The sequence below is a fragment of the Antennarius striatus genome, chromosome 4 (assembly GCF_040054535.1).
Source record: "Antennarius striatus isolate MH-2024 chromosome 4, ASM4005453v1, whole genome shotgun sequence".
In the NCBI taxonomy this organism is placed as follows: domain Eukaryota; kingdom Metazoa; phylum Chordata; class Actinopteri; order Lophiiformes; family Antennariidae; genus Antennarius; species Antennarius striatus.
Window position 1 is genome coordinate 12,767,803 of NC_090779.1, and position 15,292 is coordinate 12,783,094.

General features: G+C 36.9%; 2 protein-coding genes across 2 annotated transcripts; one reads left to right on the plus strand and one right to left on the minus strand.

The window, feature by feature from the left end:
• Positions 1 to 763: 763 nt before the first annotated feature.
• Positions 764 to 9,158, minus strand: si:dkey-30c15.2 (uncharacterized protein LOC558938 homolog). Its single transcript, XM_068313957.1, has 12 exons — positions 9,148 to 9,158; positions 8,426 to 8,469; positions 7,733 to 7,796; positions 6,827 to 6,958; positions 4,206 to 4,310; positions 3,694 to 3,743; positions 3,472 to 3,597; positions 3,306 to 3,351; positions 3,096 to 3,167; positions 2,275 to 2,428; positions 2,117 to 2,190; positions 764 to 2,023 (listed from the first exon to the last, which is right to left on the minus strand). Exons 3-12 carry the CDS (start codon positions 7,760 to 7,762, stop codon positions 1,871 to 1,873), a joined length of 942 nt encoding a protein of 313 aa, XP_068170058.1. The 5' UTR covers positions 7,763 to 7,796; positions 8,426 to 8,469; positions 9,148 to 9,158; the 3' UTR covers positions 764 to 1,870.
• A 184-nt stretch (positions 9,159 to 9,342) lies between these two features.
• LOC137594232 (ADP-ribosylation factor 4-like) lies at positions 9,343 to 15,152 on the plus strand. Its single transcript, XM_068313579.1, has 6 exons — positions 9,343 to 9,514; positions 10,305 to 10,385; positions 11,509 to 11,618; positions 12,574 to 12,645; positions 13,505 to 13,630; positions 13,744 to 15,152. The coding sequence occupies exons 1-6, from the start codon at positions 9,448 to 9,450 to the stop codon at positions 13,825 to 13,827; spliced, it is 540 nt and encodes a 179-aa protein (XP_068169680.1). The 5' UTR covers positions 9,343 to 9,447; the 3' UTR covers positions 13,828 to 15,152.
• The last annotated feature ends 140 nt before the right edge of the window (positions 15,153 to 15,292 follow it).

The following is a 15,292-nucleotide window of genomic DNA, read 5'->3' on the forward strand; positions in this document are numbered from 1 at the left end:
AGAACTGGTACATTGTCCTTATTTTATTCACAATATCCATGAATAGGCCTTATATCTTGAGCACTAAAAAAATAAGGTGCAGCTGGATTCATATAAAAAAGTTACATCTTTCATTGAAGCTCAAATAATTATTTTAGAGAAATAAACAGTTCAGAAGATTCACAAAAACAACACAACAGAGACTTGTCTTTGGTTTACTGCCACCTGATTACTCAGTGCATCTATCGGTGTATTGATTAAATATGTGTCATTCTAAGCCTTGGGCCCATCTGTTGGTGACTTTTAGTGAAATTACTGTGCACAACCTCTATGGGAATTCTGTTTTACAGTACAGCAAATAAATGAGTCAGGTGATTTTTTGCATAAGTAGCAATGGGTGCAGTCTGTCAAACATTAACAGAAATTCATTTCAGAGACAGACACTCATGATTTAAGTTGAAATTTATTGGTTGAGTACAATATACATGAAGGAATGTAAATGTCCAAGTTTTCTTCTGTATTCCCAGAAAGATGTTACAAAGTCACCTTAAAAATGACATGACATTACAAAGCATGAATAACAAAGGGAAGAGGAAATATGAGAATTAAACGAAACACATATAACTATCATGTTTAAATGTGTTTCATTTAAACATGATAAACATGATAAAGGATTTCCGAGGACAAAATATGACATGTAATACAATGACATCCATGAAATACATGCAAAACAAATAAATATACAATCATATCATTAATAGTACTAATAAACAAAGTGCTGCACTGTTAGAGTACAAACTGAGTAAAAGCATGCAAAGATAAAATAAGATCATGAGAAATGAAAAAATCAGTGTAACATAGAAAAACAACCTTCAAACAAGTAAATGAAAAAGACTGGCAATAGGGTGTGTGTGCGCGTGTGTGCGAGTGAACAACAACAAAGCAGACATTCCTTTAGCGTGACCTTGGTTTACGACCACACGCTACTTTTAATGACATGCTGCTGACAAAGTAAACATTGTGTTGCTTATGTCATTCCCATCACGTTTCAGTACATTACACAGAATATCCACCTGAGACTCTGCACGTTTTGTCATTCTGTTTGCACGTGCTTCTGAACATGCAAGATGAAACCATGCTCGCCGAGAAAGCTACGGCGTAGTCAGGCTGTAAAATCAAGTCACTGATGACACAAATGGTCAGATAGAGAACTATTTGCATGATATAAATTCCAGATGCCAAACAAAACCAATACAAAATGATTTAAAACAGTACATTATTAATTATATATAACTACAGCTGAGTTCTAAGATATATTTAACGACATTTTGATGCCATTATGCTAATGGTATAATGGGTACTTTCCAGGTTCTCCAGCTTCCTCCCACCTCCAAAAACATGTACGTCAGGTTAATTAGCCGGTCCCAAATTGGCTGTAGGTGAATGTGTGCGTGCATGTTTGTATGTGTATATGTGTGGCTCCATGATGTACTGGCATCGCGTCCCGATTGTCCCCTGCCTCATGCTCCCGGTCGGCACCCCCCAGCACCCCGCAACCGGTCACAGTTGATGAAGCAGTTGAAAATGGTGTGGATAGATGGACACAAAAAAAGGTGCTACTATACGCTAAAATATAATACAACCATATGCTATAGGCTACGTTTGACCACTAATAGAGGGAAAGAGCTATGGCGTCAGTTCCTGCCAGTTTGAAATGTTTGTGTTTGCTTTGTTGCAAATGAGTATGCTCCACATTTCAGTCTAATACATGAAAAGGTCACAAACTGTGCATTCTTCATATCTTGTTGTGGCTTGCATGCGGTTGGTCTTCCTCAGGTCATTGAATTTTTGCTGCAACAGATACATTTCTCTTAAAGTATAGAGCCAGCAATCAAGGCGTGCTCCTTAGTGACTCATCAAAGAAGGCCTGGCGGCCATATGCCACTAGGGGTGTACTCTCCCCAAAAATGACCTCAGTGAAGTTGGGTCGTCTCCAGGCGTAAACCATACTATTAAGGAAGCCTTGCAGGGACACGCTGGCGACCTGAGATAAACAAAAAGATTACTAATAAAACATCAAATCTTCCAATATATCAGAAGATTTGAATTGTCTTCTGGTCTCATTCCTGAAACATACCTGTATGACATAAAGGCCAAAAAGGGTGTGTTGTTTAATGTTTGTCCACAACATCAGGTTCGACAACAAAAGCACTGCAAGAAAAAACACAGGACATCAATCTGTCATGGATTCATCACTGGTGATAGCCATTGCATCAGCCTTACAAGTGTGTGTACCTGGTGTCCAGCAGAATAAAATGACCATGACAATATTTCTTGCTGTAGAAAACACTCCTTTGATTCGTCTTCTTGAACGACCATCTCCCTCCACTGGAAAAAGCCCCTCCTGCTCATGTCTTTCATGCCATTTACCAACCTTATAGTAAATGATCTGAATCCAGAAAATAAGATTTACGTCAGCTTTGCCACATGTTAAAATGCAACACTGCCTGTAAAAACATCGGCAGGCTGTGTAAATTGCAAATTGAAGCAGTCCATTTAATATGTTTGGTACATGATAAAATGTAAAATGTGACAAAGAAGAACTCAAATTCTTGAGCATCGAAAGTCTCAGAAGTGTAGATGAAGAATTTGTGTCAGTTTTGTTTTGTAAGAAGAAGATATAAAGCAACACGAACCTGTCCTACATGTTTAGAAATGCTTTGCATTTTATGCGTGACCCATCACTCTCTGCCTTCCCCTACAGTTCTTTGTGTGCTGTTACTAATTGCATGCCTACAGGCCCCTAGTGTGTTGTGTTCAGGGGCCTGTGTTCAACTATGTGTGTATGCATCACTAACCTATATATGTAACTGCATGCAATTGTAGTGTGTAGAGTGTAAAAAGATAATTTCCCCATTGGAGGGACAATAAAGTGGATTTCCTTTATTCCTATTTTTAATTACATATGAGGTGTCAATGATCTGCAAATCATCTGCGACCCAAAATCGAGTGGTACTATTCAAGCCTTTAGATGGCATTGAAAGTAAATTACAACTTCTGTGCATTCATGCTTTAATCAAAATAATAACAACACAGTTTGGTAGTACTATACTTACAGAGCAGGACACCATCAGTGGTATGACAACAACCAAAAGAAATATTCTTGTTAAAGTGTCATGGATTAACTCCTGGAAATAAAAAAAAAATCTCTTAGCACAAACTCACTTTGCAGCCAACCTATCTGAAATGCTAATAAAATAATAATTACAATGAGAAATACAAGAAACATCTGCATAATAGTTTGAAATTGACAGTTCTAAACTCACAGCATCAGAGCAGGAATCACTCCAGATATGCAAGAATAAAAGACAGCTGAAACATAAGAAAGATCCTGAAGCTCAAAAACACAAAGGAACAACACCTGCTTCACTTTCACTTCTTGTTTCATCACATTGGCATTAAAGGAATTGATCATGAAGGTTGTACACTCACCTGGTGCAATATTTACTTTCATTATGGAACTGTTCTTCTAGAGGTGTGTCAGTGATTGGAATCAGCACCGTAGTTGTTATAAATGGGGTGAGGACGTATCCTAGGTACATTGTGATGGGGATCAACCTGCGATATTTCAAAAACAGATGCAGCATTAAATAACTTTGCATCTAGGATAAAATTGTTAACATTTAGAAATGTGCTTTAGTACAATAAACTCACCACACCAAGGCACATACAGGTATAGCGACTATTGTCTTTCTACATGGATTCTGTAAAACAGATATGGTGAAAAAAATGCAGCATTAACTCTAACTATTTATAAAGGATTTACATGTGTGTGAATGAGAGAGACCCAAGTGAAAGAGTGAGGTTACAAGGAGAAGAGACCAAGAAGGTGGATTTTAAGTACTTAGGGTCAACAGTCCAGAGATAAAGTCAGAGAGACCAGACTGAGATGTTCTGGACATGTCCAGAGGAGAGATAGTGAATGTATTGGTAGAGGGATGCTGAGTTTTGAATTGCCAGGCAGGAGGCCTAGAGGAAGACCAAAGAGGATGTTTATGGATGTAATGAGGGAGGACATGAAGGTAGTTGGTGTGAGAGAAGAGGATGCGGAAGACAGAGTTAGATGGAGGAAACTGATTCGCTGTGGCGACCACTGAAGAGAAAATCCGAAAGGAGAAGGAGAAGAAGATTTTAAAAAGGATTTCTGAGTGCAGCTGACAGCTCACCTGTGCACCTTCATCTTCTATAGACCTTGTTCTCCAACCTTGAACTGCATTCTTTGACTTCCATGCATAAACCACAACCAGCAGAAATGAAATTAAATAGAACGTCTGGAACAGAACATAACACAGAGAGATATGCATGGATAAATGAAATACCATATGGTTGAATTTAATGTCATTCAGTATCTGTTATTTGAATTTTGCAGTCAAACATTGAAGAATATATACACTACCGTTGAAAAGTTTGGGGTCACTTAGAAATTTCCTTATTTTTGAAAGGAAAGCACTGTTTTTTTCAATGAAGATAACTTTAAACTAATCAGAAATACACTCTATACATTGCTAATGTGGTAAATGACTATTCTAGATATTGGTGCAATATCTACATTGGTGTATAGAGGCCCATTTCCAGCAACTATCACTCCAGTGTTCTAATGGTACAATGTGTTTTCTCATTGCATGAGAAGGCTAATGGATGATAAGAAAAACCCTTCTGCAATCATGTTAGCACAGCTGAAAACATCAGCTGGTTAGAGAAACTATAAAACTGACCTTCCTTTGAGCAGGTTGAGTATCTCGAGCATCACATTTGTGAGGTTGATTACATACTCAAAATGGCCAGAAAAAGAGAAATTTCATGTGAAACTCGACAGTCTATTCTTTTTCTTAGAAATGAAGGCTATTCCATGCGAGAAATTGCCAAAAAACTGAAGATTTCTTACAACGGTGTGTACTACTCCCTTCAGAGAACAGCACAAACAGGCTCTAACCACAGTAGAAAGAGAAGTGGGAGGCCCCGTTGCCCAACTGAGCAAGAAGATAAGTGCATTAGAGTCTCTAGTTTGAGAAATAGACGCCTCACAGGTCCTCAACTGGCAGCTTCATTAATATAGCACCCGCAAAATGTCAGTGTCAACATTCACAGTGAAGAGTGACTCCGGAAGGCTGGCCTTCAGGGCAGAGTGGCAAAGAAAAAGCCATATCTGAGACTGGCCAATAAAAGAAAGATTAATATGGGCAAAAGAACAGACATTGGACAGAGGAAGATTGGAAAAAAGTTTTATGGATGGACGAATCGAGGTTTGAGGTGTTTGGATCACACAAAAGAACATTTGTGAGACGCAGAACCACCGAAAAGATGCTGGAAGAGTGCCTGACGCCATCATTCAAGCAAGTTGGGGGTAATGTGATGGTCTGGGGTTGCTTTGGTGCTGGTGAGGTGGGAGATTTGTTCAGGGTAAAAGGGATTTTGAATAAGGAAGGCTATCAATCCATTTTGCAACGCCATGCCATACCCTGTGAACAACACTTGATTGGAGCCGATTTCATCCTACAATAGGATAATGACACAAAGCACACCTCCAAATTTTGAAAGAACTATTTAGAGAAGGAGGTAACTGGTATTCTATCTGTAATGGAGTGGCCAGCGCAGTTACCAGATCTAAACCCCATTGAGCTGTTGTGGGAGCAGCTTGACCCTATGGTACGCAAGAAGTGTCCATCCAGCCAATCCAACTTGTGAAGGGGCTTCTAGAAGCGTGGGGTGAAATTTCTCCACATTACCTCAACAATTTAACAGCTAGAATGCCAAAGGTCTGCAATGCTGTAATTGCTGCAAATGGAGGATTCTTTGACGAAAGCAAAGTTTGAAGGAAAAAATTATTTCAAATACAAACCATGATTTCTAACCTTGTCAATGTCTTTACTATATTTTCTATCCATTTTACAACTCATGGTGGTAAATAAAAGTGTGACTTTTCATGGAAAACACAACATTGTTTGGGGGTCTTCTGCCATATTCACAAGGATGAAAAATAAGAATGGTGAAATCTGGAAACATGTTATTTCACATTACATGTACAATGTACATGTGCATCAGTTCAGCAATATAAGGTGATTCATTCCCCCCCCCAGAATAAATATGAACTCTTAAAGGGTTAAATATTTTCCATATCTATATTTTGAATATCATATAATCCACATTCTCGACTGAATGAAAACACAGTAGCCGTTTTTGTTCCAACATTACATTCTTTTCTGTGTTTGCTTAAAGGTAAGTCAATATCTACTTTGTTCTGAACATTTATTATTATAAAATATTGTGTAAATCCTAGGGAATTTTGGATTTTACTTGATGTAATTCAGAGTACAGTTACAAAAACCTTTTAATTAAATTTGAAAAACTATGAGCACATGAATTATCACCTCCATCCGAGGAAACAATGTTGAGACAATTCTTTGTATCACAGTAATAACCTGCTTACCTTTTAGGTTTCTGAATAAAATGTAAGGACATAGATTGTGATAGTTTTTAATACTGGAATGACAACATCTTTTCAGTCAAAAGTGACTCAGGGAAAAATTTAACATTGATATCATAAAACAATAAAATGTCAATCAGATTGTAAACTTTGAAAACTGCAGATGCCTCACCTGCAAAGCATTTAAATCCAAGTACGTAGATGTATTTATTTACTCAAACCTCTTCCTCTCCTTCCTATCCAAATTGTCTGTGCTGATTAGTATTTAAATTCTCTCTGACCCTTTTCCGCAACAGAAAACAATCTTCTATTGCATTGGTGGGAACGTAAGGTTCCAACAGAGTGAAGGAAACCATTTCTCACCAGAGACAGTGGCAGACTGTATTGACAGATGGTTACATTGTTGTCAGTGTCGACTTTGTTGATAGCGCTGGTGTACATCAGGATCAGGGCAGATAGGAAATCTGCCAGTGCAAGCTGTGCCAGGAGATGCACCTGTGAGAAAATACAACTCTTATACAGATTTACTTGTTTCACCTTAAGACCATGACATTCACAAGAAAACAAAAATATAGACTGTACTGTGTTGTCCAGGTTAACATTAAAAATTAAGAGGTATTGGAAATATTATTTCCATCTTGGTGGCTAGAGCCAACATCAGCTGATGTCAGGACAGAGGTTTCATACTAATTTAGAATTCACAAATGATTGCGAATGTGTGGTGTGCAAGTGCAGATAGAACTCAGGCAAACATTGGAAGAAACTGTAAACATCACAAAAAAAAAGATTTGAACATCTTGCTTTGGGTCCATAGTATGGAAAACACATTACTGTGTTTCCCATACAAAACCATACATATTCATAAATATTAGTTTAATAATATTAAATATTATTAAATATCTGCATGAAAAACTAGTCAGTTTTTTTTTTGCCCCAAGATGCATCCTTCCACATAAGTCAAAGGAAAACCATTATTTTGACATATCTCATACACAGACTGACAGAAGAACTAGTGGCGATAATCATACAGTGAATACGTTGACACTTAGAGCGACCTTGATAGTAAGCATGACTTCAGAGTTTTAAAAAAAATATTTGTATCATGAATTAAGAGTGATCACTCATAATGTTCTAATGTGTGACAAACCAGCTGTGCTGTATTATTTTAGACTGTACTGTGAACACACAACATTCAGGAACAAAATTCCATTGCCATCAAAAGCAGACACACAAAGCCGTGCGCAATAATATTCAAAGCATACAACTGACCTGTTTGTTTAAATGTCTCCATTTCACCATAGAAACCACCAGGACAGAAAAGCTTCCAATCACACTGCAGTTAATCACAAATATGTGAAGCGTTAAAAAAATTGAATGGTGGTATATTGCATAAAAAGTGCCTGAAGAACATAAATTAGCAAACTAAAGACAGTGTGGCACCTCATGAGCACCAACCCTGAGCCAATTACCCAGGCCAGAGTGTAAGGATGTGAAATCAACCTGTGTCATCACATGTGACACGTGTAAAAAGCTCTAAAATGACACACACGTTAATTTATAACTTTCCTCACTCCATAAAAAATGAGGGTGGATACTGAGAATAATGCATTTGCCGTTATTTTTTTCCCCCTTTCAGTCTCCGTTCGTCTTCCTTTTTATCGTTTTGTTTTTCTGCCATAAATGAATGAAAGAAGCAGAAATACTTGAGCAAAGACACAACAGAATGGGGACTGAGCCCACTCTGTGAAATTGCTCTCAATTAGAAATAGAACAATTAAAAATTAAAAATTAAATTGTCATTCTACTGATAACAGACTCACACTACCACTCAATTCAAAGCATGCCATATTGAACTTTCTACTTAAACTCCTGGCTAGAATAAATAACATTGGTTATAGCATTAGTTGCCTTTCAATAAAATCAAGCATTAATGAAAACTAGGCTTTCTACTAAATATATTACCTGGGTGTGAGTAAGACTAAGTACTCAATGGTCAGAACATCAATCTGAAAAACAAAATTCAAATATCAGATATTGATCTAATACTGCCTCCTTTATTTTTTCAAGTAAAGAAACTGCTTCAGTATTCAATTAAATTACTTGTACAAGAAAAAGGTATTAAATGTACTGCCTACCTGCTCTTCACTTAATATATCATCAGGATTCATGATAAAAATCTAATGACCAGTCTCTTCAAAACTTACACAGTTTGGAACCAGCTAAAAACTTTTCTCCATGAAAGGCCTTTGAGAAAATATGTTCTCTTATCAATGCAGACCTACATAAAAGTCTGCACCTTATCACGTGCACTGTTTTGACTCCACCTGCTGAGAGTTTGTGTCTGATAGGTTAGACAAGACAGTATTGCAGATATAATTTAAAATGTGAGTCGTCAGGTACAGGAGAAATGGGAGTAAGGAAAATTAAAGGTAATCGCAATCACAAAATCCAGTATTTTTTGTTTTACCTCATTTGGCTTATTTGGAGCAATCATAATTTCCTTTATTTGTATCGCTAATAAAAAGTACTTATGACAGGAGAAGTATCTTTACTACCATTTTATTTGGAAACGAACGGTAATCACAAATAAGGAATAGCAAATTCAATAAATTCCCAATAAACGTTACATGGACATCTCGCGGTAGGAATTGGACCTGATGGTTTATTTGTGTGTTTGTTTTTACCTGCGCTAAGGTCGTCTTCTATTTTTCTTCCTTTTTTTTTGGGAGATTAACACATGAAAATAGCGTTACATAAATGAAAGGAGAACCGTAAAATAAACCTGGAATTAAAAGAAGTTATTACATACGTCAATGTCAAGAGGTGTACGTGTCTTGTTAATAAAGTTGATTCAAACTGATGACGTAGTTGCTTCCACGTTGGCCCGGACGTGGCACTCGTCGGTGGATCTGGTTCAAAATTAGAATAGCTGTTTTAAAAAGTACCACTGTCTATTCTGCAGTTTCAAAAAACCCCACTTCACTATGGGGCTGACTATCTCGGGACTCTTTGCCAAATTTTTTGGGAAAAAACAAATGAGGATTTTGATGGGTGAGTAAAGTTTTGTTTGGCTAACGTCAGTGTTGGTTAACGGCACGGTCGCTTTAGCTGCAGCTAACATTGCTAAAGTTAGTCGGTACCTAGCCAGTGTAGTTCTCAGGCATTTAATGTCAGTATGTTTCTCAAACCTTTTAAGTTTCCTGCAGAAGGTGAATATAGCCACCATGCTATTCGTCGTTGTTAAAAATATGTAAGAATAGCTTTCTCGGCTAAAGTTGGCTCAAAGGGATTCGTTTTTTAGAGGAAGTTTGATAATGAAATGCTATCGTCATTTTCTTTTCGAAAATAGGTTACATGTGTATGTCTTGTAATGTAAAATGTTATGTTAGCATTACCAATTGTTTATTGTAGAAATTATTTTGATTTATTACATTAATGTAAGAAGTACAAAGTTCAAATTTACTATTATTTACAATGTACACAACACTTATGTCAGCTGTTTTTTCTCTTTAGATTTGTTTGTTTAGGTTATTTAATCCTCAATATTTGATGGATACGTGTAATTGATTTACGTCATTAATCCCATCTGGATATAGAGACATGTTCATTGAGTTACTTTAGTTATAAAAAATTTAAAGGTTTCACTGAGAAAATGGCGTAGTATAAATGATCACATTATGGAGTTAGATATATTTTCATGGCCTCTGCTGTCTGATGGATATATCTAATGAAAAACTTGAGCTATTACTGCAATTTACTGTAGATAATTTTATATACAGTAGCATTTTTTCTCACCTCTACTGAGAATACATTCTGATTTTAAAATATCTTTTCCTTGCAGTTGGGTTGGATGCTGCTGGTAAAACAACTATCTTGTACAAATTGAAGCTTGGTGAAATTGTTACCACAATCCCAACCATTGGTAAGAGAAGAGCTAACAGTTACTCTGTACAGTGGTACCTCTACTTACAAAATTAATTGGTTCCGGAAGAAATTGCGTAAGAAAATTACTTAAGTAGAGACGCGTTTTCCATGCAAATGCCGTAATCCGTTCCAAGCCCACAAAAAAATCCAACATAAATGTTTTATAAAGCATAAAAATGCATCAAAACATGTGACAAATACATGTTACGATTAGATTATTACACAATAAATGAGAGTTGTGCATAACGTAAAAAACAAAGAATAGAGTAAAGAATAATAATGACGGTCATTTACCTTTTAACAGCTGTCCCCATTGTTTTTTGCCCTCTTTGGTTCATGCGCTCCTATCTCACCATGCCGAACAACAGAGTGAATTCCAGTCCTCCTTTTGAACTTTCCAACCACCCACACAATGCCTTAAACTTCTTAAACGTCCTTTTGTTTTAATAATGTGGCGATTGTAGATGCATTATGGCCATATTCTTTGGGTGAGATCAACCAAACGCATCCCTTTCTCATGCTCTTCTATTATCTCTTGCTTTGTTTGTATAAACAAAAAAACTATTTTCTTCGTCTTTTCTTTTCCTCTTTTCTCCGTCACTTTCTTGGGGTCCATAGTGCATACATACTGACAAAGTTATTATATTTGCGCAAAACTATCAGAACACTTCACAGGTCGAGTGCCGAATGCCGACACACTCCATAAGCACCGTTCTAGCTCCACACAGAGGTGGAGTGGCATCCCTCTTAGCCAATGGGATGCCAGGAAGATGCGTAATAGGTAATAGCCAATGGCAGAGCAGCTATGAGAATGTTGCGTTCAGGAACCTGTGGGAGATTCGAGAATCAGCCGATACTGTGGTTTTATTCGAGTATCAGCGGATACTGTGTTTTTACATTACATAAATCGAAATTTCTTTCGTAAGTATAGGTAATATTTTCCTGCTGAGAAATTTCCTAAGTAGAAAATTTCGGAAGTAGAGACATTCGTAAGTAGAGGTATCACTGCAGTTCATTACCATTCTTTAGAATGGAAATGAACCTGGTTGGTTTTTGCAATAGTCATTGAAGTTTCTATACAAAGTTATTCAAGATGAATCCTTTCTCCTTCCCTTGTAAAGGTTTTAATGTGGAGACCGTAGAATATAAAAATATCAGTTTCACTGTATGGGATGTGGGTGGCCAGGACAAGATCAGACCACTCTGGAGGCATTACTTCCAGAACACACAGGTATGAATGCAATTTTCTGACTGTCATGGGCCAGTTTTGAGTTTTATTCAGCCAAGCTCACCCTGTGTGTAACAGTTGAGCTTTATCCTCATTTCAACCAAGCACAAGAATTGTACTTAGTGCACCATGTACTGTATACTCATATCCTTAAGGTGCATGTTAAGTATGATGAAACAGCCTCCAAGTAGATGTAATGAAATATTTAGTTCATGGATATTTTGTAACCCTTACTTTGCAATACACATCATTTAACAGAGGCTTTCTTTGAAAATATATTAACAATTCTGTTGTTGTTGAACGTATGAATGATTAAATAATGCTCGCCTTTTATGGACTCTATTCTACCACCCTAAAAATAACTTCACTCGCCTAAGGGTTACCTGCACCAGCCAAACCGTATATTTGTTTTTCATGAATTACTGGTAATATTGCATGTCTAGAATACACAATTCTGTACCTATAAACTTTGTATTCTTTGGATCTTGAATCATATTCAAAAACCGGTTGCTTTGGGCATTGTTGGCTTTCTATCTGTAAAGCGCTTTGAAATGTCTTCTGATATGATTCAGTGCTATATAAATAAAAGTTGATTGATTGATTGACTTTCAACATTTCTGTTTTCAATTTTAGATATTTTTGTCTTTTAAAAAAATCCATTTGCAATTTAAAGGTTGAATTTTAAGGCTTTTTATTGTCATTTCTAGATACATTTTATGTATAGTTGTGAAACTGCTGCAGTCTTATTGTCTGCACAATGTCAGAAAAGTGGGAAAAGGGTCAAATTACTCACAGATTAGTGGATGGAGCTACTGCCGCCTCCATTATCCAACCAATTGACTATTTTTCATTCCGTCAGCTATTTTTAGTTATTAAATGGCTAATTGTTATAGCTCTAACTATAACAAAAAGGAAATGCTCACCACTGAAATGTTTGTTCTTGTTTGTTTTCAACTAGGGCCTCATCTTTGTAGTTGATAGTAATGACAGAGAGAGAATGGCAGAGTCTTCAGATGAGTTGTCAAAGATGGTATGTATTAAATACGTTTTTGTTTTGTTTTTGCATAGAATTGTCAGGACTTGTTCCTTAGCTTTGTTTAATGTTTAGTCAGGACACATTTTATTGTTCTCTACGCCTGGCTTTGGACATGTGAAAAACTCTTACTAAAGTGAGAGAGAAAGAAGGAGAGCTCCTAACTCCTGTTAATGTGTGCATACTCTAAAGTTTGTGATGGTGGTATTATCTATCTATCTATCTATCTATTTAAATGTCTGTAGTATTATCTGTGTATGTTAGAAGTAAACTTCTGACATACACCCTTTCCTTTAGTCTACAAATTAAGTTAGACCCGGGGAGCATTAGTTTTGATGTGTAAATGTAACTCTGGCTAAGGTACCATAATTTCTATTAATACTGCTAATAAGGGTATGTAAATTGGCTTATGGTGCCTGATTTCCTACTTATTAGTATAATTACAATAGAATCTGCAAAGAATTACCTAATGGACTTATTTTATTCTCACATTATTATTAAGAATGTCTTACCCTTTTAAACGTTTGGTGCTTCAGCTCCATAGACCCACATTCATTTTGGGTCCACGACCTAAACGCTCCCCTTCACAACTTTGATATTCTAAAAGTGGACTATCTCCAAACAAGTGGAATATCTTTGCTATTATGCTTGTCTTTGTTTTTCTTCAGACGTTCAGATTTTGAAGCATTTGTTCTGACTGCATTTCTAGACTGTTTTCCTAAATAATTGTAAATGTCAGTTGCACAAGGACTCGCAACATACAAGTAATGAAAAGTAATTCACAGTTTTTATTTTTGTGTTATGACACAATTGTGTTGTTCCCTAATGCTGCTGCAATCTTTTTTCTTCCATTTAGTTAAATGAGGATGAGTTAAAAGATGCAGCTTTGCTGGTGTTTGCCAACAAACAGGACCTTCCTAATGCCCTGTCTGTCAGTGAAGTCACTGACAAACTAGGCCTACAGAACCTTCGGAACAAACCTGTGAGTAATCGGAGCAGAAGCGTACTGTACTATAAGAAATAAGAATGAGACCTGTAAGATGCACTCAGCTGCAGGTATGTCTAAATTTTGCAATCTAATCTCTAACCCCACAGTGGCACATCCAGTCAACCTGCGCCACCCAAGGCGATGGGCTGTATGAAGGACTTGACTGGCTATGCAATAAGTTGTCCCAGTAGAAGATCAGCTGGACAGATGAGAGAGACAGACTGAACACCTCAAGACTGGAGAGAAGGCAGAGACACTTAGTCCATCGACTTTTGGTCTTCCAGCACCAATGTTCAGAAAAGGACACAGCTGGTGGACTGTATAATCATTTTTGGGAAATTTTAATGTGATATTTTTCTTTTATATTCTATACTGTTATCATAGTATCTCTTGACCTCATCTTTTTTTTCTGTCATTTTTTCCTAAACCCTTACACAGAAGAAAGTTGTAATTACACATTGAGATGTATAATGACCAAATGGCCTTTTGAGGAAATATAATGGAAGCATTTAATCTGGTAATGTTCATATTGAGTTTTTCCCCCGCTTGATACCTTGGCTCCCATCCAGGTAGACTATTTAGTTTAGTTTTGTCTTTTCATTTTACTGGCATAACCACTTTTGTCTGATTTATTTAAATCCGTTGTTGAGCCTCTTTTTGGCAAGATAAACAGAGCTTTGGGGGAGGACAAATTTAGGCTGCCACATGTTGTTCATCTCCATACTTGACTGATTGTTTGCTCTTCACTGCTATTTATTTCAAGCAAAGTTATTACTGGAAAGGCCTGCAGCCAGCAGAATGAGATTGACAAGGACTGAGGTGCTTCTACTGGTGTTAGGTGTATGGAACCATGTGGCTCTAAAAAGGAACATGGTGCTTTCTGGTTCTTCAATACACACATCTCAGCAATCCTTTGGTCATCTCATTCTCTGGCCTCACCCCCTCTTATGTTGCTTTAGTCACTCTTTTGAAAGATGAATTGGAGCAACAACACTATGTTGTATGATGCAGGCCAAGTTGTGGCACCGAAGAACTACAGCAGGGATTTTGGTGTTTTAACCTCAGTTCACCAGGATTTTAACCCTGTTGTATATTTGAGAATTTGTCATTCTCCTTCTTTCCTTTTTAAAGGCCACCAGTAAAAATTGCTTCAATAAACATTTCAGGTATTCGATGAAAATTCAGTTCTTAAACCAGAAAACTGAGGGAGGAATATTTTCAGTATTGATACATGACCAGTGTCAGCATAGCACAATAAATTTGCATGTTTTTGCTGTTTGTGTGTTGTTATTTCCTTTGTTTTTTGACAGTGACTTCATGCTGAATGTCTTCTATTGCCTGATGGAATACTCTTTGAATCTACCCCTCTTTAAACAGACTAAAATATATACATACCCATCACTTTGTGTAAACATTCCAACCTATGCTTGCAGGTGCTCGAGCTGCCACTCTTAAATTTCTTTGCTTAAAATATTTTACAAAAAAGCTCTGAATAAAGGCAATGTTTTAAAAAAAATGTTTTGGAGTCTTTATTGAATATGAGCAGTTGTCACGGTTAATAGGCAGTAGGGGAGGAGTTATGGAAGGTTAGTAATGACTCAGTCATTCAGTGGTGGGTCATTGTTTTTGAGTGGGGTCTCATTGACATTTCAATGT